Genomic DNA, 18,174 nt, shown 5'->3' with positions numbered 1-18,174 from the left:
TCTGTTTAACGACGCTCTATTTAAGGACTTTTTCTACTTAAGGACGATTTTTTGTGGTCCCTTGAAATTCGTTAAATTGAGAGCCAACAGTAATATATTAAAAAAAAAAGAAAGAAAGGTAGAAAAAAATCAATCAACAATCATATAAAGAAAGAAATGGATGTCACTGATGACATGAGCTTCTTCAATTATGACGAAAATAATGGTAGTAACAAATAAATAAAATTCTATGAAACCAACGTCAATTATGTCAGGTTCCGATTCAGAGAGGTTTGGACAACCTAGGCTATACAGTAACTAAATAATTGCTCTTTATTTGCTAACACATGAACGGAATGGCAACTGGAAAAATTAAAGTCATTTAGTAGTAATTATCGTCTGCAAAAAAGAAATGTCAGCTGAGGGTGAAGAAATAAGGTTTTTTCTAATGATAAGCTCTCAGGATCTGTGTTAAAAATAGTTATAACTCCAGTTTTAATTCAAAATTTTATGAGTTTTGCTTATGATAAAATTATTTAGAATGATAAGAATTGAAAATGAAGCGTTATAAAAGAAAATGCATTTTTTATTATTTTTTTTTTAAATTGAGATAACTTGTAGCACTTGAATGAACAATGATAATTTCAGATATAAGTTTTGGAGAGAGGAGAAATTCTTTCATCAGTGCAGAAAAACGGAGTTATGAGAGAACGATAGCAAAACTTGCACAGAAATATATCTCAATTGTGTAAAAAAAAAGATGCACTTTTTTTTACCAATTCTTTAATTGAATACACATTGAATTAAAATGACTGAATGTGATGACATTGACTATGATTAGTGGAATAGCATTAAATCTCTTTGCATTAGTTATAAACCAGCGAAAGAAAAAGAAAATTAAGGGGTAAAAGAACTCTGACACACATATTTACTGAGTTACCGTTACCGAATTTGTAGCAAGACGATTCTATTCCGTGAATACGCGATAGTATAGTTACCGTTGCTACATTTGTAAAAACATGATTCTTTTCTGTGAAATAACATCATGATTCTATTCTGTGAATACGCGATATTATAGTTACTGTTGCTACATTTGCAAAACATGATTATTTTCTGTGAAAAAACATCATGATTTTATTCTGTGAATACGCAACGTCAGAATTATCATTGCCAGATTTATAACAACATGAATCTATTCTGTGACATCGCTACATTCGAGTTACTATTACCAATTACCAGGTTTATAACAACACGATTATATTCTGTGACACTGTGACGTCAGAGTAACTATTGCCTAATTTATAGCACTATGATTCTATTCTGTGACTACTGTACATCAGATTTTGCATTGCCAGATTTATTTAAATATTTTAATAAGAAATTAACGTTTTGAGTGTTGATTCATTATTTTAATTAGCTTTTAGAATTTTTTCATGAAAAAAGAAAAATATGATGTTTCGCAGAAACGACTCCGAATAAAAAATCCCCAATGTCTTGATGTTTTTCAAAATCTTTTTCACAAAAATGCTGATTTTGACTTTGAGAAGCAGCCAAAATCCATAAATATCGTTTACCTCAACAGCAGACATGAAGATTACGAACAGGAAACGGATATTTCTTTGTAATTACACATTCCCTTTTCATTTAAAACACTACTGGTATAAAATAACCCTTGATGCTTTGCCAAAGGCGCAAGACGGGAGAATTTTGTTTAACAGAATAAAATTTTACAATTATTCACGTTCTTTTTAATACGTTATGAGATTTTGAAGCTTAAAATTTTGAAAACGGTTGGGTTGGATTTGTGTTAGAAGCAGTTGCTACCATTGGGTATCGCTGTGTTTTGATTTGAATTACTTAAAAAATTTCAAAAAGTCTTCAATAGTAAGAACCCTGTTGTTTTTGGTTTTAATAAGTAGGGGGTAAAGTGTCATAAAATGCAGGTTTTTTAAATTAGGTAAATAATAAATACCGGAATTTCTTTTAAAACTTCAAATTGTTTTGTCGTTATTTTACATTACATTAATGAAGAACACGCTGCACTGAATTTTCGGAAATAAAAACATGATTTACTTAAATAGCTTAATAACAGTTTCGTTTTCATGTGTGTTAATGACGTGGGTTGGAGTAAAGTGGCCATAGTTAAAAAAAATAATCTAAAACCATCATAAATAACCTTATTTTTTTTAATGCTACCCACACCTAGTTCTTTTGAAGATTTTCACTTTATTTAAATCCATTTTTGACGGTCAACTATGGTGAAAAGATGGTTCGCCAAGACTTTTAATCATATTTTACTCCTGGGTTTCATCGATATCATCAGGAAAGGTGTGACAATTTTCAATGTCTTATTTCTTAAGGAAGATATTAAAGATAGCGTCTGAATAATGTCTAAACTACCTAAATTTCACAGTAAGAAAATATTACACTGAAATAGAGTTCCAAAATAATATTATTTAATTAAAAAACATAAGGGAAAGACATGATCAAGCTTTATCTATTTATTCAGTATATGCGAAATATTCCTAGTTCTAAGTTTCCACTTTTTACTGGTATTTAACAGGTGATTTTTTTGGCGAGGGGAAGGTGGGGGGCATAAATTATTCTCCTAGAAAAAAATTGAACTCCGTGGTTGCAGAAAAAATTCTATGATTTTTTTTTTCAAACATTATAGGATTAAAATCTTGCTTTAATTCAATCGATATGCTATATCAAATTCAAACTTAATTGTATTTAATTCATTTTAGAACCAATTAATGGTTAATAAATTTAATATTCAACTCATATCTGCATTATAAGTGAAGATTATAATTATTTTACTTATATTATAATATAAGTAAATGATTTTAGATGAAAGATACAGTTAAGCTTAACCTATGACCGCTTTACCCCATCTTACTTAAGTTCTAAAATATTATATAAAATGAATCCAGCATCGTTGTTTATGCAGACGTATTCTAGAGACATCCTGGAAGCTGTCTGCTCAAACAATCTGCCAAAAATTTTAGTAAACAAAATTTTACAAAGAAGTTAAAAGAGGGGTTCAGATTTTAAAATGCTTCATGTGCACACAAAAATATTTTATTTTTATGGAATAAAATACTACCAGTTTCAAAATTTTGAATTCAGAACATAGTTCTTAGTTGTTAAAATTTAAAATAAAAATTTACCCTCATTCTTTCATTTATTTCGAATATATAGTTCTTTGCTTGATTTATGACCACTTTACCCCATTGACCAGTTTCCCCCACCAGACCCTGCTCAAAGTATTTTACTCAAGCCACAAACGGTTTCCATGGAGAAAACATCCTGCAAAATCATAGAGAAAATATTTGAGCCCTCCCTTGAAGTTTTGCATATGGGCACCCATGAGCAGCATGGATACATTTAAAAGCGATTTTGAAAAAACAAGAACAGAGTGTGTTCTTTAAATGCATGCAAAAAAAAAAAAAAAAAAGAAAAAGAAAGGAAATTAATTACCAAAATTAATTGCTACCCCTGCTCCAATAAGTCACTTTCATAGAATTTAAAAGTGCATACGAAAAGTAAAAAAAAATTAGAGAAATGAGATATTAACTATATAGCAGCTTTCGTTGCATGTATAAATTACTTTTACCTTAATTTCAAATTTAAGCAGATTAAAAATTCATAAGACAAATATTTGAGTGTCACACTTTTCCCTTTTGAATTTATTTTTTATGAAGAAAAACATATATGTTTAAAAGAGAACGAAATGGGAAAAAACTAGTGAAAACGACAGATGATATTATATGTTTCAAGTAAACAGTTATATGCGTTCTGATTATATTTTTATGAACACAACTTAAAACTTAAATTGATACTCTGTACGTTATTTTATCTCATTAGCAGTTTTTTAACACATTAACAAAATTGTAAACAATAACAAAATGTTTGAAAAATATTTAAAGCTGTTTTTTTTCTTTCTAGGCGTACTACTAACAGAGCTATCGAAAATAGTTAATTCCAAAGGCGTAGCGATGTAAGATAATTTGACTTATTTAATTTGTAAAAATTGTAAATTAGGTTGTTTAATTAGTCATTATTTGCATTATTTTGGTCTTTATACTTTAAGTTAAGCTAGCCAGTTTATTCGAATCTAACGCACAATTTTAACTTCAAATATTGATTGCATAGTTTTGGTGCATGCTATTATTGACAGCAAAAATGATTTTTTTCATCCTCAGTTTCTAATCGAAGAAATGAGATATGAGTCAGTGAGAAGCAAAGGGATGTAAGTGGCAAAATTAAAAATTTGGAGATAACCAGTACTCATGGTAGGTGAACCTCTCCTCTGTCTTGGGGCCAAGAGATGGTACTAGTAGCCCTGGTAGTTGCTGTTAAACAGCATGATTTAGAAAAGACATTCAATGAAAGCCTACCTAGGATCTGAACTTTAAACGCGTTTTACTCGAAACGTGAAAATGTCCACTTGCATCCCTTTGCTTCTCACTGCCTCATATGGTGTGTGCGTTACATACGGGTAAATGCATACACTGTTAAAAATTTTCCGGAAAATTTACGGTAATTGTTACTGGCATCCATGTTGCCAGTAACTATTACCGTAAAAACCAAATGTTACTGTAAAATTTTACGGTTTCCTCGGTAGGCCGCAGCAACCAATTGGAGCTGGGATCGCTTATTTCTCCGGTATAAATTACCGTAAAAATGAGCGATGCGTTAAGTCCGCCATTTTACAGTAACAATTACCAGAAAATCTTCCTGAATTTTTAACAGTGTACTTATATTAATTTTATGTTTTAACAGAGTAAGAAAATGTATTTGTTTTTGCAGATTTGCTGGTGGTGGTAGTGGTGGAAGGAACGCAGTTGTTTCGGATCAATGGGGAGGTAAAAGACTGATGTTTTTTTAACTTTCGTGAATTTTCCGATGAAAAAAAATTAATGGTTTAGCTTATACTATTAATTTTCCTTTTCTATGAAAAATTAGGATAACGTGAATTCATATACGAGGCAGTGAGAAGCACAGAGATGTAAGTGACACAGTTAAAATTTTGGAGATAACCAGTATAAATAATAGGGGGACCCCTCCTCTGTTTTGGGGCAAGAGACAGTACTAGTAGTCTTGGTAGGTTCTGTTAGACAGCATAATTTAGAAAACATTCAATGAAAGCCTACCTAGGATCTGATCTTTATACGCGTTTTAAATAAAGAACTTAAAAAAAATCACTTACATCCCTCTGCTTCTCACTGCCTCATAGGAACATTTTTTCTTTTAGAATATTACATGAACTGAGTCATGGAAAATAAAAGCTAAACATTCAATAGAGCCTGTTTAACCTAATCGTTAATCTCGGACAGAATAAAACAGATCACTTAACCAGCTGATAAAAATCAATAACATGCTATCCCATGTTTTCCATACATATAACATGGAAAAAAGTTTGATTTCTTTTCCCGCAACATTTTGAATTCTATTTTTGTATGCGTGTATAGTTCTTGTTATATTTCAGCATCCAGCAGTGGATTTACCATGTCGCAAATGATACGATTGCGAGGGGCTCCCAAACCTGTAACTATATAAACCACTGCTCGATTCAGTAAATTACCCACCATTAGCCAGGGTTAAAGCAGAAATACATGAAATACACCACCAGCTCAGTCATTTCTAGCCAAGGACTGCAGTTTCGTGCTTATTAGCACTCATCAGTCCGGCATAGGAAAGTGACTGAGCTGGACATGGAAAACCTCTTAAGGAAGCCAAGAGTGCCAAACAAACTGGTAGCTAATATAAGAATTAGCACAGAACAGACGAGTCACCGAAGCAATGGTTAGATTCAACTCGAAGATTGAAGGCAAGGCATGGTATATTCAGTAAATTACCCCCCCCCCCATTAGCCAGGGTTAAAGCAGAAATACATGAAATATACCACCAGCTCAGTCATTTCCAGCCGAGGACTGCAGTTTCGTGCTTATTAGCGCTCATCAGTCCGGCATAGGAAAGTGACTGAGCTGGAGATAGAAAACCTCTTAAGGAAGCCAAGAGTGCCAAACAAACTGGTAACTAATAAAGAATTAGCACAGACCAGACGAGTGACCGAAGTAATGGTTCGGTTCAACTCGAAGATTGAAGGCAAGGCATGGTATTTTCGGTAAATTACCCCCCATTAGCCAGGGTTAAAGTGTATTTCATGTATTTCTGCTTTAGATCAGGCTAATGGGGGGGGGGGAGGGGAATTTACTGAATATACCATGCCTTGCCTTCAATCTTCGAGTTGAACGAACCATTGCTTCGGTCACTCGTCTGGTCTGTGCTAATTCTTATATTAGCTACCAGTTTGTTTGGCAGTATTGGCTTCCTTAAAAGGTTTTCCATCTCCAGCTCAGTCACTTTCCTATGCCGGACTGATGAGTGCTAATAAGCACGAAACTGCAGTCCTCGGCTGGAAATGACTGAGCTGGTGGTGTATTTCATGTATTTCTGCTTTAACCCTGGCTAATGGTGGGTAATTTACTGAATCGAGCAGTGGTTTATATAGTTACAGGTTTGGGAGCCCCTCGCAATCGTATCATTTGCGACATGGTAAATCCACTACTGGATGCTGAAATATAACAAGAACTATACACGCATACAAAAATAGAATTCAAAATGTTGCGGGAAAAGAAATCAAACTTTTTTCCATGTTATATGTATGGAAAACATGGGATAGCATGTTATTGATTTTTATCAGCTGGTTAAGTGATCTGTTTTATTCTATCCGAGATTAACGATTAGGTTAAACAGGCTCTATTGAATGTTTAGCTTTTATTTTCCATGACTCAGTTCATGTAATATTCTAAAAGAAAAAATGTTCCTATGAGGCAGTGAGAAGCAGAGGGATGTAAGTGATTTTTTTAAAGTTCTTTATTTAATCTTTTATGTTTTTTATTTGTACACACACACACGCCCCTCCATACATTATATACATATATTATATGCACCCTAAGTCCCCAAACTTATGTTTAGGAAAATATCGATACTCGATTGAAAAATAATTCCAGAAAAGAAAAAAAGGTTGAAATTTTTGCCACCAAACTCAAGGAGATATTCGAGTTTAAAGTTTTAAGGGACGATGCAGAAGGTGAGATTGGATTTTATCGCCCTTTCAAAAGAATGACAGATTGTCGAAGTAGAAAAACAAAATATTTATATATTTTTCATAGTTATTGAAAAATAAATGCAAATGTTATGCTATAACGCGTAAAAACACTCCACAAAAGCTCTTACAATTTGAAAAAAAATGCGCTCTATGCACACATACAATTTCAAACCTCATTAGCCGCTGTATTTCCCCCCGGAGGGGTGTAATTCACTGCGATTGTCATGTAGTATAAGTGAAAAAACGCTGCGCTTCATATCTCGGTAAATACTGATCGTACTAATGTCAAACTTTTTGTGTTTGAATTGTTTTTCATGCTTTTGATTTCCCTAAATACAATGTAGGGGATCTGGGGACCATACAATAAGTTAGGTTTTGTATTTTTTCATGAATTTTTCTTTCGCTTCAAACTTTTCAAATCTTTACTCGGCACCTTATCTTGACCATTTTTTCAATTGGAAGCTTATACTTCTCAGATTAACTATTGTGAAAATAGAGGTCTTGCAGCTCGAACAGGAGCAAGCTGTATATGATTGCATTAAAGAGAAAGACAGAGAGAGAGATGAATAGTTACATTCAGGTAAATAAAGTACTATTAATAGCAAGATTTACTGCTAGGAAAAAGCGAAGCATTGTTACTAAGATGGTTTAATGCGAAAAATTACATGGTTGTTTATAACAGAACTCTGACCTTTTAAAACACGCTTTTCTTGCTTTGTAAGGCAGTTTACAGCTTATTTTTTCCAACTTCGTGTAAATAAAGCTTGACCACGCAGAGATGGAGGATGACTTTGAATCGGAAACATGATTCGTATCATTTGTAATAGGCAGAATCAGCCAGAAAGCGCCGACTAGCAAGAGGTGCGCTTTCGCTGATCCTATCTATTACAATACAACATAAAACAACCTATTACAAATAGTACAAATGATATTCCGCTTCAAGATCATCCGCCTACTCTACGTGGTCAAGTTTTAGTACTCAAACACTAATTCTTGCTTAGGAAAAAAAAATCAATTTACCTCCTCATAACCCATGATTAATTTAGCTAATGGATGATATGAATCAAAAAAGCAAAAGTTCCCCCTCATTTCTCTTTTGCGAGCAAATAAAAGCAATCTGCAAAATTAGAGGATTGGTCCGTATTTAGTTATTAATAAATTTTTTAAAGGTAATTTTATTTTTCAGTTCAACTTTTGTGAAACATTAATGAAATGACGAATTAAAGTGTTATGAATATTAAACTGAGCCTGGTTAAATTGGAAATATATTTTTGTTCGCAGCATTGATTGTTGAGTAATGTGTTGGGGGGGAAAAAAGCCTATTTTTCTTTACGACATGTAGGTATATCAGTAATATTATTGTGTTTGTTTTAACAGTTCTGTCTCCAACAACTAAAGTCCTCGTCGGAGTTTACTGTGCTGTGATAGGGATTCTACTGGCAGTAGGAATTTACCGTCTTTACAAGTGGTGCACGAGGAGCCCTGCTTCAAATGTGTGAGTCGCAGTTTTAATGACATTTTAACATCTCTTATTTCAACCGTACCTCGCAGTTCAAACACCAAACCCCATCTTAAAAAACTAACCACTCTACTTCCTTCCTCAATGTTTTTCTTTAAAATATTCACAAGAAGTCCAGACCACAATTTGAAGATTTAATTTTTCACACAATGTTGTTTTGATTGAAATATTTAGTGATATGTTTTAGATTTTAATATCAGAAATTCTTTAGATCTTATCAATGTAAATTGTCTTTTGGCATTAATGTTTTCTTTTCTTTTTCTTATTTTTTTTTTTTTTTGCGTTTATTACTCTACTCAACATTTTTAAAAATATTCTGAATTTTAAGTGCAAAATACATTTTGAGCAAGTTCAATTTGTAAAATGGCAATATTTTTACATAACGAAAAATCAATACTGTATAATTTTCGTTGAGGCCGTGGTAGCCCGATTGGTAGAGTGTCGATTCGGGACCGGGGGATCCTGAGTTCGAACCTCGATGGTCGAAGACCCACCGTCGTCATTAAAGGGGACTGGGCGACGTTAAATATGCTCGTGGTCTCAATGTCTTTCAAGTGAAACGATACCTCTGGGGGTGCTAGCACCAGGTAGCTATTAGCTCCTGGTCTAGTTCTAAATTCTCATTAACTGTTCGATCCGGTGATGGTGCTGCCATCTATCGGTATAAAAAATAATGGAGGCAAGGCACTTAGTATGCAGTCCTCGACATAAATACAGTTGTAGTCAGTATGGTTTTCGTTCGTAATCTTTTTAAACAGCAAAATTTTAAACTGAATAATAGCAAAACATTTTCATATAAAACTGTAGAAAAAGAGGTTAATAATCATTACGCACAGCATTTATATGTTGCATTTTATTGAGCAAAGTTCTATGTACAAAAGCTGACAAAAAGGAAGCAGTTCAATCTGTCGGAAAAATTACATTTTAGAACCCGTACCTCATGTACCCTAAGCCACCTAACAGTCCATTGCCTAATCCATAGCCTCCGTAAGCAAGTCTTCCGTCGTTAAGTCGGCCATATCCAAGACCCCCATATCCAAGTCCTGCGTATCCAAGACCTTTATGGCCAAGTCCTGCGTACCCAAGACCTTTATGGCCAAGTCCTCCATACTCGAGTCCTCCATATCCAAGTCCCGCATATCCAGCATCTCCATATCCTTCAACTCCAAGTCCGTTGTACCCCAATCCTTCATAACCAAGTCCATTGACACCAACAATACCGGGAGCAGCTAGGACAGCAGGGGCACCCACAAGTCCGGCACCCAAGACAGCAGGTGCCCCCACAACTCCGGCACCCAAGAGTCCAGCTTCATGTCCGGCATAAGGGGCAGCAGAGATCATCTTGACGGCAGCAGGGTCTTGATTGGCTGTTCCGGGCTCGTTGGTCTTGACTTGTGCCCTGAATCCGGCATGGTCGGCAACGTAGTCTACTTGTCTGTGGATGCCCCTGTCGTCAGTGAACCCATAGCTACCTTTAACGCCACTAGCACCATCTCCGACTTCTTCCCTGTGTTGTTCTCCGTGTTTGTCTTTTACACTGTATCCAAACTTGTAAGGCTGAGGAACATGTTTAATATAAGATTCTGGAACCTGCAAAAAATATTAAGACATTGTTACTCTCTCTCTGTATAATTAAATTATACATAACTAGCTGCATTGCCCAGCTTTGCCCGGTATACTTTAAAAATAAAAATTGTCTCAAGTGACGTATATTCAACAATCAGGCTTAAATAAAAGAAATAAAATACCATCATGCGAAATTTCCCCTCCAAACAATGACGACAGATATTAAAATACTTTTAAGAAATTAAAATAAAATCAGAAAGATGGATTTAAAAATCGTAACCATGGAAACACAAAATAAAAAAAAGTTTAAGAATTGAAAATGAGAAAGATGGAAATAAACAATGGATTCAAAAAGCGTTATCGTGGAGGCACAAAATAAAATGATTAAAAACTTGAATAGAGAACAGATTTTTGAACTTCATTTAATTCGCTTGTAACTTTTTTTCTAATGGAGATAGAGGGTTAAACTTTCGATCATAGGTCGAGTTAGATCAGAAGTAAAAAAGGCAGCTCTTTCCCAGGGGCGGCAAATAGGAGGTGCGAGAGGGGGCGGTTGCACCCCCCAAATTTTTCACTAAGAATAATATAAAATGGTAAAATTCAATTTAGATAACTTAGAAAATCATTTGCCTGAATTTTCAGAACAGAAAAAACTGATTGAGGATAATTGTTTGCCTTAACTAAAGAAGTAATCGCTTCATATGGGTTAAATATTTCAAAATTCAGTAATCTATGTTATGATGGAGCATCTTGTATGAGATACCCGTACAGTGTAGAGTCTGTGCAATTTTTACGCGTAAATTCCATGTCATTTTGCATAAATTTTTATGCTCATATTATAACTTAATGTTCAGCTAGTAAGTGTTCATTGACGCCATGTACTAGAAACACATTTTAGCAACTCGGTGTATCATATGCTTTCATGGGAACTTTTTGTAAAGATATGCTAGTTTTGAAAAACATCTCACATCAAAAAATACTTTCACATCAACAAATGTATCTTGAGGCTCTTTACTTGACAATCTCCGAGTGACACAAGATGGTCTTCAAGAGTTATAAAAGCCCCCTGGAAGAATTACTGGAAAGCGACCTTTTCATTGATAAAAAATTTGATGTCATTTTAATATGTATGCCTTTGTCTGAATTTTTTGTTTACTTTATTTATACTGCGGAGCGTTTTTTTTGATAAATGCTACACTCTATCATAAAAATTTTAATTCGCTAATCTTAATTCTTGGATTGACAATTGAAACTCTTAGTAATTTTCGCATTAATGCTTACTTGAACCAGGTGCGGAACTTTGTGACAGAACTTTTCGTAACAGTTTTTAATGTATGCCAATGTGGAAGAGGTGACAAAACCCAGATGAAGTTTTAGTCAAAATATTAAATCAATATTTTGAATAAACTGATCAATTCAGTTTCTCAAGAAATTGAGACAGGATTTAATGAGATATATTTATTATTGGTCTTAACTTCAATATTATGTAGGTCGGTTATAGAAAGCGAAAAAGAAAATATTATACTTATAAGTAATAGCATGAGGGAAGAGGAATTGTTTTGTGAATTGTGATTATACTTTTTAATGACACAAAATAAATACTAGCCTATTTAAAAAGCTTTCTTGGTTATTTTAAAGAGAGGAATCTAAAGGAAATGTGCCTTTTTGACATAACTTTCTTGCTTCCATTGTTTTTTGACTGTTTCAATCAGGTCAGTCATTTGAAAGATGACTTCCGTGATTAAATTGAAAAACCGATATAAATAAAGCACAAATTTACACGAAAATACAGCATATAGCTATTTCAAGGCTACAAAAATGGAGCCTCTTCATCAGTGTAAAAAACTACGCACACAACCAGAAAGTTGTAGGCGAACTGAACGTCAACCAATTTTGACTTGCGTGTCTCAGGAAGCGCAATGAGGCAAAGCAAGACCTTCCTCTTTAGCTATACTGGCAATAAATTAAGTCATTGGATATTGATTAACTATAGTTACAAAATTTTCTGTTCTTCCTAACTCCAAAAATAGCAGATTAAAACTTTACTAAAAAATAAAAACTAGTACCGAGATATTTTGTGAGATAACTTATAACAAAATAAATTTAAAGCTTCGGTCGAAAAATTTTAATTGTCCTTTACAAACCTAATTATTCTTAACATTAAAACCATTTAATTATCAGTTCTTGTGAAAAACAATGTGTATTTTATACCGTTCTGAGGAAATTCATGTTCAAGAAACTCGACCCCCCAAACGAAATGCTGAAATGCCGCCCCTGCTCTTTCCAATGGTGTTAAAAAAAAAAAAAAAAAACTGTGGGACAATTCCTTCACTTTTTATCAATAAATGTAATGAAGAAAGTAGTGCCTAAATTTCAACTAAGCCTTTAAAAAAAAAAGAAAAAGAAAAAAAAATCGAGCTAAAAACGCAGATAAATCCTGTCGTGATTAAGTTAGAGCATTGAAACAAATTGCGTAGAAAGCGGAAAATTCTACTTTTTCCAACGCTATGTAATATTAATATATGCAAATAATTTTTTTTACCCCCCTATTCGAGAATTTATGTAAAAATTAGGCCTAACTTGGAATTAAAAAAAAAAAAAACTACTCGTCGATTTTTTTTCGAACCGGTCTGCAAACCTTTCCGGTGCTTAAAGAAAGATACAGTGAAAACTCCAGCGAAATCGGCTGGGTAGTTCTCGAGTTCTGTGCGTTCAAACAAACAGACGCTTTTTGGAGACTTCATTTTACACTATGTAGAGATATCTTTTATTAGCAATAGCAATTAAAACATTATTTACGAATCTGTTTAATGGATGAGTGAAGGCTATAGTGAAACTTGATCCACAATAATGGTTTTTAATAAATATAGTATGTGCTTATTATCGTTACTAGTCATACAAGTACGCGCATACGCAGCTTCATTATCATTCTAGCTTGTTTGTAGTTTCAAGTTTCTAATCGTTGATGCTATTTTGTAAATGTATTTTAATCAATAATTTTAAAAATGATATTAATAAAATACAAATTTACCGTTTACTGTTGCTTAAAGTATAAAAAGTATTGTTAAAAACTTGCATTTATAAAAATTAATATTTGGATTATTATTAAAATTCAAAACTTAATGGATTATTGCGTATATATTTGGAGCGACAACGAGACGGCACCAATACGTAACAGCTAATTATACATAAGTAACATTATAGCGCGTAAAGTTTTAACTGGGATTGGTTTCATACATGCAAATACTAATATATTATTGTATACTATTTAAAAGTGGCAAAAGTCGCAACGCTTAATATGCACAAATCTTGATGTGGCTAATGCCCATATTAAGTGTCTTAAAGGTGTTCTTTTAAATTTAGATGTTTATTTTAGTGTTAGGGATCTCTATATGACTTTTTGAGAGTGAATTTCTTCTTTTGACTACCTTGAAAACAATGCAAATGAATTAATTGAATTTATTATTCGTACAACGCAAATAGGATAACTTAAAAGTAAAAATGTGTTTAGAAATGTCTGAGCTAAATAAATTACAAAGTTCAGACCTATTCTGAACACTTTTGGAAGAAAATGAGATGTGATTCAATTAAAATAATTCTGAACATCTTAGAAAAAATATAAAAATAAATAAAAATCCCTATTAGTCATTGAGACCAGACTGTAAACGATTTCTAGCAATTTAGAATGTTTTTATTGCAATATAATATTATCATATAATACTTACCAAAGGCAAACTTGCCACGGCAATGCCAAAAACGGCTGCAACCGACAAAATCTAAAAATAAACAATTAAAATGAGAAAAAAAAGTGTGCTATCAAAAAAATAAGTATTTTCAAAATTGTACTCTTTTAAAGAGGCTTAAATGATACTCAACAGTAAATACTAACTGAAGAGAAAAATCAAATATTGTTTCTTGTTAGTCAAGAATTTATTCTTAGGAACTAGAGAAAAAATAAATAACAGAAAATTTAGTTCTACATTTTATATCTCATATAGCAAGTAAGTTTGAAAAAAAAAAATCGATTGCTACATACATATAAACAATCTCAAGAAACTACTATAAAAATGAATTTACACCATTCAAATCTGGTCACTTATGCACCAAACCCACATTTATACCGGTTGGATACATTTACGGGCCCCGAATAAAATAAAATGCAACAGTTAAACGATTTTGCGTTCTATTAAAATGGGATTCTAAACCTGCTTTCCAGAGGAAATTTAACGGGTCTTTGGGTCTTTTTATGTGCCCACGTTAAAGCTATTCAAAAGGTTAAATAAATAATTAATAAAATTACAATATAAAACTTAATAATTAAATAATTAAAAAAAGAAAAAGAAAATATATTACAAAAAATAATAATTATAATAACATTTTATACAACATTTTGTAATTTGATAACGTTGATTTTGTGATTATTTTTTTTATAATTTTCTATGTTTAAAAAAAATTAACTATTCGGTACAAAAATTACAAGAATTACTTGTTCATTTAAGTATTATTTTAAGTATGTCATACTAAATACTTTAAGGTTTCTAAAGTGTTGTAAAATAATATAAGGTTTAAAAATTCGTCTAAAATTTCTTTTGCAAGAAAAAGAACATCACTGATTCACGAAACTTTTCACAATTTTTTGCCCATGTGCTGGTGAAAAAGGTCAAGAAATGGTGCTGTAAATTTCCAATAAGGCTGTTAAAAAGTCTCAAGAAAACCTCAGCTTGTCCACCTCAGGCACAAATCCAGAGAGGGTGTCATGGGAATTATGGCCAAAGACAGGCCGAAGCTGTGTTTTGGGTGCTAATATTCTTGAAAAATTTGACCCGGACCCACTATTTTTGCTCCAAAATTACACTTATAACCTCTCTTTCCGAAAATGGCCCCCTACAAAGCTAGAAGATGGATCCACTCTTGGCCCAATCAACCTTTGAAATTAGGGGAAGCTCGGTCACAGTTCAAGGCCCCTCACTTTTTGTTTGTATAGAAATTTTTCTAAAAATTCCACCTACATTGGTACAAAACTCATTAGTGCTACGAATATTATTTACAAAAGTGGCCCCGCAGAATTCAAATCGAAGTTTATACCACCTACCTGATGGATTGAAATTTTGTACATCACATATGTTATACTGCAATTCTCAGCAAATAAGGATAGTAAGACGTTGAATCAAATTTAACACTTTACAAAAGAAATTAAGTGGCACAAATACACATTGTAAGAGTTGAACCAAATCCCACACTTGAAAATTTACATTAATTACATAAAAATTTACATAATTAATAACATTTAATTAACTACATTTAATTGAAAGTGTCCTCACCTTTTATAGTTATTCAATCCTTCCAAACATTTTTATTTAGCAAGCTCTAACGTTAGCGATCTCTTTAAAAATGCTGTTAAAAGCAGATACTGGAATTGTTGAACCGATTTTTTCAGTCATATTTGGAGCTCCTGAAAACTTTGAGGGGAAGTTCAGATTTTTCTAGGTTGAAAGGCAGTGTCTTCCAAATTTCATATGTTGAAATGTAGAAGATTCCCGAGCCTTTTGGGTAATCAGGCCCAGCTTCGCCACACCCTGTCTTATACTGTGGGAAGAAAACACCTTATACGAAAAAAAAAAGAAAGAGCCCTATTTTCAGTAAGTTATCGCCCTACAGCCAGGACTAAGGCAGAAATACAGGAAATACACCGCCAGCTCAGTCATTCCAGCTGAGGACTGCAGTTTCGTACTTATTAGCACCCATCAGCCCGGCATAGGAAGTGACTGAGCTGGAGGTGGAAAACGTCTTAAGGAAGTCAAGAGTGCCAAACAAACTGGTAGCTAATATAGAATTATCACAGACCAGAAGAGTGACCGAAGCAATGGTTCGGTTCAACTGTAAACTCTGAGTCGGTGTATTTCCTGTATTTCTGCCTTAGCCCTAGCTGTAGGGTGGTAACTTACTGAATATACCTGCCTTGCCTTCAATCTTCGAGTTGAACCGAACAATTCTGGTCTGTGCTAATTCTACATTAGCTACCAGTTTGTTTGGCACTCTTGGCTTCCTTAAGAGGTTTTCCACCTCCAGCTCAATCACTTCCTATGCTGGGCTGATGAGTACTAATAAGATCGAAATTGCAGTCTTCGGCTGGAATAACTGAGCTGTTGGTGTATTTCCTGAAAGAGCCCCCCTATTTGAGTAGGAACAATAGTCTGAAAAGTCTACAGGAAGAAATTAAATTTCGTTAAAGTTAAAACGTAAACATCGACTGCAACCCATTATAGTTTACTATAAATAACTACCAAAGAGAGAACATTGGAGGTTTAGGCCTCTTACACATTGTGGGGAATTGAACCAACTTTTCGAAAACGATGCCTTTGAACTAGTTGACTGGCGTTTTTCGATATGTTCAGATGAGGCAACTTAGATGAATCAACTGTTCCTCTAATAAGCCGAATTTATTCGACTTCCTCTACTGCCCTGTTAAAACCGAAGAAATTAAATTTTGTTAAAGTTAAAGCGTAAATATCGACCGCAACCCATTATAGTTTACTATAAATAATTAGCCAAGAGAGAATATTTGAGGTTTAGGTCTCCTACACAGCGGTGAGTTGAACTAACTTTTCGAAAACGATGCCTTTGAACTAGTTGACTGGCGTTTCTCGCTATGTTCACATGAGGCAACTTAGATAAATCAACTTTTCCTCTAATAAGCCGAATTTATTCGATGTCCTCTACTGCCCCGGTAAAACCAAAACGAGCTGACTCTACTAGATAACTCGTGCGTAGAGCGGACGTTTGGCGACGTCCTGATGAGTAAAATCAATTAAAATGTTGATTCAATTCATCGGGTTGAGAAGGGCAGCGGCACATGTGGTTGGTGTGCCTGATGAGTTGACTGTCAAGGAAAGAATGTCGGGCGATTTTTTCACTTCCTGCCAGGTTACACATCCTAATGGGGTCGTATCTAAAATTTTAAAAGCCTTTTTTTTTTCTAAAAGAGCATGCTTAAAAACATTGGATTTGAACATTTTAAAAACAATTTGACAAAGTTTAATATTTTTTGACAACTATTTTAATCGGTGCGCAGATTCAATTTTATTTTTCCGTTTCTGCGCATGGCATCAAAAGTGATGAAATGCCATTCACGGATGCCATTAGCGCAGAGCGCAATATTTAATTCGCTTCTTAATTATCATATCGTGGAAACGCGATAGACAGCATGCAGCGCGCCAGTGGAATACGCACCGAAGTTAATTAAAAATTAAACGTTTTGAAAATAAAAGATGTTTGTCGCTCCATGTTTTTTTTTTTTTTTGCCCCATTCTATCAACTTCAGTGACTAAAAGTAGTGCTTTTGACTGATGGAAACAACCCTATTGCCTCCCGTTCGAAAGTTGATTCAACTAAGTTGCTTCGTGTGAAGAAAATCTTCGGAAGCGACTATTTTAAATCGGCAGTAAGATCAAACATCACTCATTTCAAACTATCAAAGAGTCAATCACCGCTTCAAAACGTAAAAGTTACGAATCTACTTACTTGGAAAAACATGATTCGAACTATCCACTGCAACCGCAAACTGAAGTGAGTAAAAAAATCGGATGCGAGGTATTTATATGACCGAAAGCTGAATGAAATATTTTGAGACAATTCGGATTAGCTGATTCGGCCGAGCAATTTTTAATTCTAGGTCAAAAGTTCTACTTTCAATTTTCGACACGGAGAGCGATAATCTGTCATACATTGTTTAAAAACATTTTCACTTGCAAACCAAGGTCACAAGGGAAAGGAAATCCACTCTTGCACGAAAAAAGTGATTAGGAATGAGCATTTCATTTAAGACAAAGAAGTTTGCTTTCGAAATGCCGAGTAATTAATCGAAATGTTTGAAGAGATGTAGAATTTATTATAAAATGATTCGAATATTGTGTTTAACTATTTTATAACACAAACCCTATCTCGTGATATGGAATAAATTATATTTTGAACTAGTGGTACCCGCACGGCTTTG

General features: G+C 33.7%; 1 protein-coding gene across 1 annotated transcript in view; it reads left to right on the top strand.

The window, feature by feature from the left end:
- Nucleotides 1–18,174, top strand: part of LOC129220098 (uncharacterized) — a 98,445-nt gene that overhangs the window by 24,275 nt on the left and 55,996 nt on the right. The window contains exons 5-6 of the mRNA XM_054854442.1: nucleotides 8,378–8,390; nucleotides 8,495–8,591. Coding sequence (XP_054710417.1) covers nucleotides 8,378–8,390; nucleotides 8,495–8,591 — 110 coding nt within the window. The remainder of the gene's footprint in view (nucleotides 1–8,377; nucleotides 8,391–8,494; nucleotides 8,592–18,174) is intronic.

The sequence above is a fragment of the Uloborus diversus genome, chromosome 1 (assembly GCF_026930045.1).
Source record: "Uloborus diversus isolate 005 chromosome 1, Udiv.v.3.1, whole genome shotgun sequence".
In the NCBI taxonomy this organism is placed as follows: Eukaryota; Metazoa; Arthropoda; class Arachnida; order Araneae; family Uloboridae; genus Uloborus; species Uloborus diversus.
Note: the sequence above shows the minus strand (reverse complement) of the source record. Positions and strands in the feature narration are given on the sequence as shown.